At 37.3% G+C, this 11097-nt stretch overlaps 1 protein-coding gene across 2 annotated transcripts; it reads left to right on the forward strand.

Moving 5' to 3' along the window:
• The first annotated feature begins 44 nt into the window (after positions 1–44).
• Positions 45–10350, forward strand: LOC137049824 (solute carrier organic anion transporter family member 1C1-like). 2 transcript variants are annotated; one of them, XM_067428532.1, is made up of 15 exons: positions 45–75; positions 506–657; positions 745–886; positions 1081–1213; positions 1611–1717; positions 1822–1974; positions 2068–2166; positions 5943–6140; positions 6630–6794; positions 6875–7070; positions 7231–7381; positions 9012–9196; positions 9447–9511; positions 9657–9774; positions 9849–10350. In XM_067428532.1, exons 2-15 carry the CDS (start codon positions 595–597, stop codon positions 10018–10020), a joined length of 1947 nt encoding a protein of 648 aa, XP_067284633.1. In that variant the 5' UTR covers positions 45–75; positions 506–594; the 3' UTR covers positions 10021–10350. The 2 variants fall into 2 exon arrangements, with proteins under 2 accessions (XP_067284633.1, XP_067284634.1); XM_067428533.1 differs by having other exon boundaries at positions 57–75; positions 533–657.
• Positions 10351–11097: the final 747 nt, after the last annotated feature.

Here is an 11097-nt window from a genome sequence, read left to right on the forward strand (position 1 = left end):
ATATAAAGAGATCCCGCTCTGGGCATATTTCAACTGATTGTTCATCTGCTTCCTCTCTGTGACACATCTGGACATGTGAGTGTTTCAAACTTGTGAATTAAGAATATTTTAATGTTTCTTTGTATTTGATTAGAATTTGTTTTCCTTTGGATCATCTCTGACATGATAGAAATGAATGGATAAAGTCTTAAAGTCTGTTAAGAAGTGGTTCTCAACTTTATTTGTTTATTTATGTATTTTGGAATCAAGGCAGTTCAAAATTGTATCTAAATGGCTGATTGTACAAAGTTATGAATAAAATATTTTGATAAATCGTTGAAAAATTATTAATATTATCATGAACTGCATAATCCCAACAATATGCTAAAATATCAACATGAATTGACTAAAAGGGTTTACTGTCAACATTTTTTATTAACATTTTATTATACTTTTTTTTTTCATTTTTCCACATTAATACACAACTTTAACTTTGCAGAGTTTGTCTTCTCTCATCTTTCATCAGTTGGTTATTTGTTTACCTCTTCACTAGCCCATAGTGAAGACCAAGACCAAGTTTTGTGCAGTACGGATGGTTTCTTTGAGCCCAGACCAATGGAATATTCAGACAATTATAAGAAAACAACTCAGGCCAAATGCTGCTCCCCAAGCCTGAAGGCAAGAGACAATATACATATATAGCTGTAATGCTTAAAAAAGGTTTAATCTAAACTTAATCTCTTTTCTCCCCTTGTGCCTGGAAAGATATTTCTTGGTGTGCTTGCCTTCTGTTGGTTCTCGAAATATATGACGGGAGCTTACACCAAAAGCACCGTCACTCAGATTGAGAGGCGATTTGAGATCCCAAGCTCTACTGTTGGGATCATTGATGGCAGCTTTGAAATGGGTGAGTTGAGATGGGTCGAGCTGCACTGAGATATGAGGGCAGAGCTTCACCCATTAGATGAGTACTTACACCAGTGAGTCACTGATGCTGTAATGTGACTGAATTGCTGTTCATACTTTGGACTCAAATGCGTTGATTTTACGGTATGCTATGAAACAACAGAACTTGTTAAATAACATTACATTTGCTTGCAGGTAATCTGTTGGTCATTACTGTGATAAGCTACTTTGGTAGTAAGTTTCACAGGCCCAAGATCATTGGAGCAGGGGTGTTGCTGATGGGTATAGGGACACTGGTGATGGCCTTGCCTCAGTTCATTATGGGCCGGTGAGTTGACATTTATGGGTCAGTGACAAATGAGTGTCGATGATGAAACATTTTTATAGTGCTTAACAATTACTTTTTTATTCATGTTCAGTTCCATATTATTTTAAAAAACCTTTATAACATTATCAAGAAAAGATGAAACTTAATGACTGTGTAATTTAGCCCAAACATCAAGTTAAAGTATATTTCTATTATCTAATAAAATATTTGTTGATTTTAAAAGATGTGTTTCAAGTGATTATATCTATATCAATTGTATTTTAATTAATATAGATGGCCATCACATAAAACTCATAATTACTATATCCATACATATTTAATGAAGATCCATCTCATAACAATTAGTATTCTTGAAGATCTGTATTTGACTATTTATGTGTCTGTTTGTTTCTGACAGGTACAAGTACGATACAGCTGCCGCCCACACTAATGATGCTGATAATTTCACATTGAGGTCAACATGCTCATCTGACACCCAGAATACTGTTCAACAGCTTGTTTCTGGTAATGCATGGTTTTACTCTTTGTGGAAAAGCATGTGGAATATTTTAATTGTAAAATGCAGTAAAATTCCCAACAGAGACAACTTTTGTATATGTGTTGTATAGGGTGCCAAAAAGGAGAAGAGGAAAACTCACCCACATGGGTGATTGTGCTGTTGGGAAACATTATTCGTGGCATTGGGGAAGCCAGCATCGGCCCTTTGGGAATATCTTTCTTAGATGATTATGCACATCCTGAAAACTCAGCTTTTTACATTGGTGAGAAAATTGTTGTGTGTGTGTCTAAGAGTGTACCCTTGTCCTTCATGTGATTCCATTTCCTTTTCCTTTTTTTGTTTTCCTTTTCTGTAGGTTGCCTGCAATCAATCGGAGTGATCGGACCAATTTTTGGTTATTTGCTTGGATCTCTGTGTGCTAGTCTTTATGTAGATATTGGCTTTGTGAATCAAGGTGAGTTAAAATGTACATACCTTAGAGGTCACTAACAAAAAAGTAAAAAAAAAATAAAATAAATAAGTGCAGTTTTACTTTATTTTAATGCGTAGTAGTATTTACTCTTTGGACTACATTGTGGAACTATACAAACTCCATGGAGTATTAATATGGTAATGGACATTTGGAAAAGCCAGCAGAGCAGGAGTCTCAGGAAAGGCCAGTTGAGCAAGTGACCCAAGATAGGAAGACAGATAATGAGGACTCAGCAAATTCGGCTGAGTGAAAACAACAGAAGAGCCAAAAATATGACTTTTTTCTTTCCGCCAAACACAAGAGTCTTTTTAAATATCCTTGCTCTTCCCAGCTTTAAAATGAGAATAAACAGTAACTTGGATTTTGAAGCCCAAAAAGCACATTCCATCTACCATAAAAGTAATCCATTTGGCTCCAGGGGTGTTAAAGGTGTACTTCAGTGCTGGAAAGATGAATCTGTATTTAAACTGTGTCATTAATGTAGTAGAAATATGAAATTATTTTTGAATTTGGTGCCTTAAATTCCTAGAACGTGTCTGTTCAATATAATGATTGAGTCGCCGCGTGAGTCTCACAGCACTAACGCTGCAGGAGTCAGATTACATTTAACATAAAAGAGTTGAGCTCTCGTGATAAGAGCTGAGGTAATCGGTAATAGCGACCACATTTGCGGCAAATACATTCACAACGCGTGTTCACGCTAGCGCGTTTTCAGTTCATGCCTTTGGAAGCTTAACTTTCATAGAAATTAATTTGAGAAGTTAAAAGACTTACATTGCTCACCATAGGTCCGTTTAAATGAATCCATGTGAGTGCGATCTCCCATCCCCCATGCGTGGGTGTAAGACATGTGGAAATAGCTCCCTCTGCTGGCTGTAGTCTTTAGCCTCTGGCCAAGAATTGGGGGGTGGGGGGGTGTTATGTATAACTTTATAAACTATAATCACTAGTTTCTTATAATCGCTAGCTTCCACCCGTGAGAAGCTAACATTGAAATTCTTGATTTCAAACATTGAAATCAAGAGGGCACACAGAAGGGTTCTTTTTCTGAGCTTCCCAATGCAAAATATCCGTAAACGACATACCATTTGGAAATAAAAGAAAGTGAAGATTAGGAGATCAACATCGATCAAGCGCTACTAGAGATAATAGATTGAGACTTCCTTTTTTAAAATATCTTTTCTCAATAATAGCCAGGTAAGCCTAAAGCAACAAGTAAGATTACAATGATAAACAGATGAGCCTGAGCAACAAGCACCCCCCCCCCCCCAATACAAACAGACAACATTAGCGATTTGCTGATATATAAGCTTAAAGAACAAACATGAGCTTTGCTTAGTACAATATGTTGGCAATAATAGCCTTAGTTAGAAACATGTTGTCTTCCCAGAGCTGCAACACAGCAGAAGTGAATTTTGCCCGCATAACCCAAACTATATTTCCTGCACATCACTGAATGCAAGCTTTGGTAACACTTTAGCATAATGGTCCGTTATTAATAGATAACTATGCAGGAAGTAATGCAGGACTAATAAGTAGCACTACACTTCAGCTACTACTAACTAATATAGAAACAAGCTGAACTAATCAGTAAGTAACATTGAATTCAGGACTAAGATATTAGGTAATTAATAGTTACTGAATGAGACTGGCATCATTCATAATTAGGTAACAAGGAAAAATTATAGAGAATTACTAATTTATTACTAATCACAACATTAACATGTCTGAGATGTGAGAATTTATCTTTGTTTACTCTCAATGTGGTCATAAAATGCATCACTATTTACTTAAGTGTTACCTAGTCATTATGCAGGAACTTCTAGTGTTCTGGACCATTATTTAACAGTGGAAAACATTGTTAGATCACTAGTAGTTCTTACATTTTTTTTCCTTTTTTACTCTGAATAAAGTAATAAAATGCATCACTAATTACTCAAGTAACCAATCACTCTTCAAGGACTACTGGTGATCTGGACCATTATTTTAAAGTGAAAACCCATAATGGTCCAGATAGCTCCTGCATAATGACTAACACTTAAGTAACTAATTAGTGATGCATTTTATAACTTTATTCAGAGTAAAGAATATGATTAATTACATCTCAGACCCACAATAATGTTGTTATAATTGGTCAGTTAGTTAATAGTAATTAATGGGGCTAACCTCAGTCAGAAATTATTGATTATTTAATTAGGAAATATCTCTTAAATTCGATGTTACTTACTGATTAGTTCAGCTTGTTTCTATGTTAGTTAATAGTAGTAGCTGAAGTGTTAATGTAGTGCTACTTATTAGTCCTGCATTACTTCCTGCATAGTTATCTATTAACAACTGTACAAAACACTATACAAATGAGTGACCTGACTAGGTTTAAGCACAGCATGTTGGCAGCGATAAGTATATAATTTTGTCAACCAACGCAGATGCCTGTCCGAAGCTAGAGATAATAGTTATATGGGATAGTTATAATCAGAATAATCAGAAGAAACAGAATTAGGGGAGCAAAAGGCTGGAGGAACAAGGAGTCTGGCAGAATCAATGGACATAAGTAAAAAGATAAAACTGAACGGAGAAGTGACCCAGAGGGAGCCAGTAAAAAGAGGGACCCCTGAGGAGTTTATGGATGGGAAAACCATAATACAGCTGGTGGAGTAAAAAAGGTGGATAAAGGGTAGCGTTTCTAGCTAGGACAAAAGGTTCAATGGGAACTCCTGTTACCTGAGAGAATAGCCAATGAGTGGCCCCTGTGGTGAGAAAAAAGGACTCTTTTTTCGAGGAAGTATTGTTGATCTCAACAACAGAGATGGCAGGGATGAAGATATTGTTGCTCTCTGTGGTTTAGATGAAGGAGTGAATATTATCCGCTTGGGAATCTCTGAGAGAATTTAAGAATTTCTCTGAGAGGAGTCTCTTGGTCAAGTCCTCTGAGAGGAGTTAAGATCCCACTGGGTTCATAATAAAGGTACACTGCTCTTCTTATTTAGTAGTTTCCAGTCCAAATATCTAAAAATTCTTAAATCAAGATTCATTTACTTGATAAGTAAAATTACACAAGATATTTGTCCTTGTTTTCTGGGGGAAAATATCAAAATGAAGTGAGTTTTTGCATAAAACAAGCAAAATTATCTGCCAATGGGGTGAGAAAAATAATTCAATAATTCTGTTCAGGACGTAAAAAAAAAAAAAAAAAAGATTTTAATCAGAAACAAGATTATTTTTCTCACCCCATTGGTAAATAATTGTGCCTGTTTTAAGCAAAAACTCACTTAATTTTGATTTTTATTTTCAACAAAACAGAAAAAAAATCTTGTCATTTTACTTATAATAGTGAATGCATCTTGATTTAAGAATTGTTAGATATTTAGACTAGAACAAGACAAAAATATGAAGAAGAGCATATTTTGCAGTGTATGGTCTTCTTTCAGGTAGACAACACACACAGTTTGATTGTGAACCCAAGTGCAGGAACTTTTTTAGGTTATGGATTGTGAACAGGTAAGAATGATACAATAAAAATAACACTTGGGATTGCAGGACAGGTAATATACCAACTATAAACAGTTAAGTCTGTTTGTTCTAATCAGATATCAAAAAAACTAAGTGACTGTGGTGAGTATAAATGCGGTCCCAGGTGTGACTTGAACGCTTAGAATGGGCGAATGGTCAATTGAGATGATAAGTCCAGTGGAGGTGTAAAACATATTTTTCTAACTCATACTGTATTGTTTATTTGTATATTTTCTTCTCATTGTCAGAAAGTGTGACCATCACCCCTCAGGACTCTCGCTGGGTTGGGGCCTGGTGGTTGGGTTATGTGGTTTCTGGGCTGTTTACTCTCCATGCTGCTTTTCCTCTCTGGTTCCTGCCAAGAGCTTTACCGGAAGAAACTTCTGAGCAATGCCACCCCTCAAACCAAACTAAACACACACCCAGCATTACAGATATTGCTAAAGGTATGGCAGCCTTACACAGACCACATAGTGAAGTTAATAAACGTAATTTCAGGAGGAGTACGCCCATCTAATCTTTCAATTAATACCAAAGTATAAAACCAGCAGCTTACCTCTTCCCCTTTTTAGTTCCTGAAGCATCCCTCCTCCTCCCCTGCTCCTCCTTTTGTACAATTTTGTGGTGGCTTTGGTGGTTGAGGAGAGATCCCTGACACGAGTGTAAAGCGCTTTGGGTGTATAATAGTACATATGAAAGCGCTATATGAATGACGCATTCACTCATTATTTTATTCATTCAATTTGCCTGTTATAGGGGGGCAATCGGAGATCGGGTAGAATATCCTCTCTGAGCCCCTCTATAGCAGACTGCAAGCCAAATCTGTTTACCACTTTCACTAAGATTATATGGGCACACAAACCCGTGAATATACAATTAAGGTTTGCAGGTCTACTATTGTTCAAAAAAATATATATAATTTGCTTATTTTCTAGATTTTGGGCCATCTCTGAAGCGTCTTCTCACCAACAAGATCTATATCCTTTACCTGGTTTCCAACGTTGTGACATTCAATGCCTTTGCCATATTCACAACATATACGCCAAAATATTTGGAACAGCAATTTGGACAAAGTGCATCCAAGACCAACTTTCTCATAGGTGACAACTGCCATGATTACTGCCATTTATTTATTTATTTATTTATTTAGTTAGTTAAATGTGCTTATACATTTCTGTAGGTGTGACAACTATTCCACCATTGGCTCTGGGTATGTTACTGAGCGGGTGGATAATGAAGAGGTTTAAACTGGATCTGCTGGGATCTGCAAGAATGACGTTTTTCACGGCTATTGCCTCATTGTTTCTCACCATACCTTACTTCGCTCTTAGCTGTGAAAATATAGATGTCGCTGGGGTCACAGTGCCCTATCAAGGGTACTTTAATCTACAATCATACTCTTTGTATATCTTATCACATCATAGAAACTATACATTATCCATCAATCCAATCTATCCATTTAACAATCTGCTTGCCCTATGTACAGCAGGGTCATATAAATATGTAATATAATATAGTCAATTGTTTATGTTGCAGATCTGTAGATGTTCAGAATCTCACTTCTTGCAATGCCGGCTGTGGGTGTCCTGACTTCCAATGGGATCCAGTGTGTGGACAGAATGGAGTGACCTACATCTCTCCTTGTCATGCAGGCTGCAATTCTACTAGTGGCACAGGATGGAATATGGTAAACAACTACTTTTAAATGGGTGGTAAAACACATTCTTTCGAAGGCTTGATATTGTTTACAGGGTGCACTGCAACATGTGTTCATGCTTCGTTTTTAAAAAATTGCATTATTTTTGCATATATTTTACCTTTATTCTACACTGCTCTGACCCTCCTTGTAAAAACGGTCTGATGGTTTCTGGATTCTATGAAGCTGTTCCCTCAAAAGTACGCAATGGGCTCATATTGGTTAGCTGGCCCAGCTGTGTTCTGATTCGCTAACCGCCTAGTGCATGTGTTTCTTGATCAGTAAGTTATAACGGGCTGTGGGTGGGGTGGGGCGCCGCCATTACATGTTTCCAACACTGACAGGGAGTCGGAGCCTGCTGGATTTACAACAGAAGATCATCCACTTCACCTGATATATGTTACGTGGCATTACGTGAGGAAACAGGATCGAAAATGGGTTGTGTTAGTTGATCGGTAATGTTATCACGGGCTGTGGGCGTCCGCACCGTCATTATATTACAACACTGACGGAGCTGGATTTACAACACAAGATCATCCACTTCTCCTGAAATACGGTGAATTTGAGGTGTTTGGGACACTTTTTGGCATTAAGATGACTTGGGAAAAGTGTCACAATCACCCAGAATTCACCTTATGTACCATTACGTGAAGGAACAGGGTAGAAAATTATTGTGTTAGTTGATCGGTAAAGTTATCATGGGCTGTGGGCGTCGGCGCCGCCATTATATGTTTTTACACTGACGGAGATGGGGGCCTGCTGGATTTAAACCTAAGATCATCCACTTCTCCTGATATATGACATGTTTGTGATTGTGTAATGTAATTTGAAGTGTATGAAACCTAAAATAAACATTTAAAGACACTGCGCTCAGTGGCTCAGCGCCAGATCAACAGCATTTTACAAATCCATTGACAAAAAATTAATCATACTTACAGCTTAGCTTATGGGCCGTAAACAGCTTCTGTTTTTAAAGTTGGAACTGCTCCATCTTTCAGGACAAGCCGTTGTGCGAATTCATGCTTTGAACTCGCGGCAATTGTGAGCTTTTCACTGTAAAAATGTGCAGCACAGAGACAGAGATTTGGGTAATATTTATAAGGGACAGATTTAAAAATAAATTTTAACCATTGATCCCTAACTCCCCCATCCCTGTAAAGTGGACCTGCAATCTAGATGAAAATCAGTTATTTTCAGTTATCAGTTACTCCCGCATCTGCACGACAGATGGCACTCCAGCCTACTATTCCACAGCAATAAAAAATGGCCTCGCCCCCTTTAATTTAATATTCTTGGAGGAGGTGTTTATGTAAATATTGGAGCTGCTGATGTCACCAACCCTGGAGGAAAAGGCTGTAGTTCCCTACAGGCCATTTGCTGTACTCCTTAGAAATTGATTTCTTTAAAAAAAAATAAGTTAAAAAAAATTCTTTGAAGCCCCCTTTGCTTTAAACTTTGAGCGTTGTATCTTTGCAGATATTGTTTATGCTCACACAGCAACATTGCACAGTTAGAAAAGTGAAATCATGTTTTACCACCACTTTAATTATTGACCTCAAAATCATTATTACGTGTTTTTGAGTTTCTTTCTTTTTCTTTTTTTTCTTTGTGTGTTTGTCAGACCTTCCACCACTGTGCATGTGTCCAGAGCTGGGGAATGAGTGCTGGGAACTCCTCTGTAGTGCTTGGACAGTGTCCACGAGAGAGCAGCTGTACTAGAATGTTCTACATCTATCTGGCACTACAGTCTTTTGCATTCTTTGTGTACTGTCTGGGCTCTGTTCCCTTATTCATCATCACATTGAGGTACTGTTTATATCAGGGGTTTCCAAACTCAGTCCTGAAGGGGGCCACTGTCCTTCAGAATTTAGCCCCAGCTTGTCTAAGTACACCTGCTGTAAGTTTCTAGTTTCAAACCCTCGATTAGCTGGTTCAGCTGTTTCATTGGGGTTGGAGCTAAACTCTGCAGGGCAGTGGCCCTCCGATTTATATACCATATTTATATGGAGGAAATTTGTATTAAATGTTAAATATAAAAAAAAAAAATGTCTTGCAGGATTGTGGATCCTGAGCTGAAGTCTCTCTCAGTGGGCGTGCTGCTGTTAGTTTTAAGAGTTTTCGGTAAGTTCCCATTTGGAGTTGCTAGTAATGTATCGTTTTGGTTTATTTAGACAGAGTGCCCCAAGAATTTATAACAAGTCACAGATGTTATTCACATTAAGGTCTGGCACACCATTGTTATTAATGTAATTTCACTCTGTTAAAGGTGGTATTCCTGCTCCCATTTACTTTGGTGCTCTCATTGACTCCGTCTGTCTGAAATGGGGTCACAAGAAATGTGGTGGAAGAGGTGCTTGCAGAATGTATGATACCGAGTCTTTCAGGTGAGCAAATCTGGTGGGACAATTCTATATAGCACCAACTGACGCATACTAAAAATTTATGTGACCCCCTTCAGGTTTCTGTTTTTGGGACTGCACAACTGTCTTCGAGTATTAGCATATATCCTGTTATGGATGGCCATCACAGAGATTAATAGGAAACGACAGAATGAGAAATGGGTTTCCAAAGACATCGAACTGCTGGAGCCTGTGCTGAAAGATCCAGAAAAGCTGAAGACTCTAAAATAATGTTCTGTGTTGATTTATTTTGTATTCGTTTATGTGTGCTTTTTTATGTACTTTGTTTTGTGCTATTTTGTACCTGGGTCATTTTCAAAATATGGTGACAAACATATTTCTCTGGCCAGGTGCCTGAAAATCTTTAGTCTCATTCTGCACATATGAGTTCCACAGTTATTTATATTTTTATTTAAATAATTTATATAACAACATATAAATTATTTTGTTGTCAATGTTAAGAAAGTGTTAAATAGCACAGCTGAGAGGGAGTGCATATGTAGATTCCACCCAATTATGACTTGTGTGGGTGAGTATAATGTATTTGCACAAAGTGTGTGACTCTTGCTTCCTTTATTCATGAATCGAATAAAGATTAAGATCAAAAGTCAAGTTGTCCTATGTTTTTTTAAAAAGTAAAACATTTTTAACTTTGAACTTTGCTGTTGAACTGAGAATTAGGGTTTTCAAACTTTGTAGTTCTTGTGTCATCTTTCACGGCATGAAATCTGACATAAAAAGTTGTGTGAAACATACTGTTTTGTGCAACAGTATAAAAAAAATGTTTACACGTTTTGAGTTGTTAAAGGGATCCCCTATTGTTGAGACTTGTATGGCTTAATATAACATAAATGATGTCTCTTACTGAAAAATGTAGTAGAAAACCCATGAAAGATAAATATCTATTTAAAAAAACGATTATATATTTGGACCATGGGCGGCGCCATTTTGTTTGAGCTCTAGTTTGATGACGTAGAATTGTTGCACTCCTCAATCTGCTGGCATTACCCGTAGCTATTGTTACCACAACGCAACTCGAAAATTGTTTCAGAGTTAAACAAAACCAAATAATTACTTTGTAAGTATACTTAAAACACATAAAAAAATACATGTGCACACAAACTCTCTCTTTCACAGACTCACACACACACCAACAGATCGGTACATACATCAACCTCATCCACTATTCCCTGTGTTGATATCAGATAGACGGTTAATATGCAGTAGATTAAATGTAATGCCTAATGTGACCAGCAGAGGGAACTATCTAGGTAGGACGATGGGATAGGGGAACATGAGGAAGAGAGG

Source organism: Pseudorasbora parva, chromosome 20 (genome assembly GCF_024679245.1).
Source record: "Pseudorasbora parva isolate DD20220531a chromosome 20, ASM2467924v1, whole genome shotgun sequence".
Lineage (NCBI taxonomy): Eukaryota > Metazoa > Chordata > Actinopteri > Cypriniformes > Gobionidae > Pseudorasbora > Pseudorasbora parva.